At 41.9% G+C, this 868-nt stretch overlaps 1 gene segment (V, D, J or C); it reads right to left on the bottom strand.

Moving 5' to 3' along the window:
- Positions 1-268: 268 nt before the first annotated feature.
- Positions 269-841, bottom strand: LOC121939746. The segment is given in 2 exon segments: positions 269-582; positions 670-841. Coding segments are annotated over 2 exon segments (363 nt in total).
- Between the last annotated feature and the right edge of the window lie 27 nt (positions 842-868).

Raw genomic sequence — 868 nt, 5'->3', positions numbered from 1 at the left:
TCAAAGTGGTTCAAAATGTTGAGAGTGGCATTTATTTTATTCATATCAGGTAATTGGGTTCAGCAGTTTGTGTCTGTCTTTGGCTGTTATGCGAGGTAGTGGTGATTACACGAACACATTTTCTTTTAATTTGATTGATGGCTGATAATGATGTTTCCTCATGATTTTATTAGAAACCACGAAACCAAGTGTTGTTGTTCCTATTGGTCCATCAGCAGAAGAAGAATGAGCGCTGTAGGTTTTTGTGCAGGTGTTCAACCAACTTCAGTCACTGTGTGTCTCGAGCACAGTAATAAACAGCAGTATCTTCAGTCTTCAGACTGTTCATCTGCAGATACAGCTGCTGTCTGCTGTTGTCTCTGGAGATGGTGAACCGGCCTTTAACTGACTGAGAGTAGTAGATGCTGCTACTATCATATTTGATATTAGCGATCCATTCCGGTTCTTTTCCAGGAGCCTGTCTGACCCAGGCCATCCAGGAGCTAGCAAAGTTAAATCCAGAGGCTGTACAGGTCAGTTTGTGGGATTCTCCAGGCCTTTTAATCGCTGGTTCAGATTCTGTCAGAGTCTGACCATCAACACCTGTAAGACCAAAAATAAGACATGCATGTTATGTTACTTTGGTAGCACAGGTGGAAATATGTCAAATTAAGATTGTTGATTCTTCACCTGCACAGCAGATAGTTAACAGCAGCAGTCCTGTCCTATAGTCCATCATGTTAAACTGTGTGTCCACTGTTGTCTGTCCTCCTCTCTGCAGTCAGATAAGTAGAGGTGGAAGATATCTGAGTTTTGCATTGACTCCTCCTCACAGGGAGGTGGGAAAAAAAGTTTTGCTTTGATCGTAGTTAATGGTTTTGGTGAAAAT

Source organism: Plectropomus leopardus, unplaced genomic scaffold (assembly GCF_008729295.1).
Source record: "Plectropomus leopardus isolate mb unplaced genomic scaffold, YSFRI_Pleo_2.0 unplaced_scaffold58237, whole genome shotgun sequence".
In the NCBI taxonomy this organism is placed as follows: domain Eukaryota; kingdom Metazoa; phylum Chordata; class Actinopteri; order Perciformes; family Serranidae; genus Plectropomus; species Plectropomus leopardus.
Note: the sequence above shows the minus strand (reverse complement) of the source record. Positions and strands in the feature narration are given on the sequence as shown.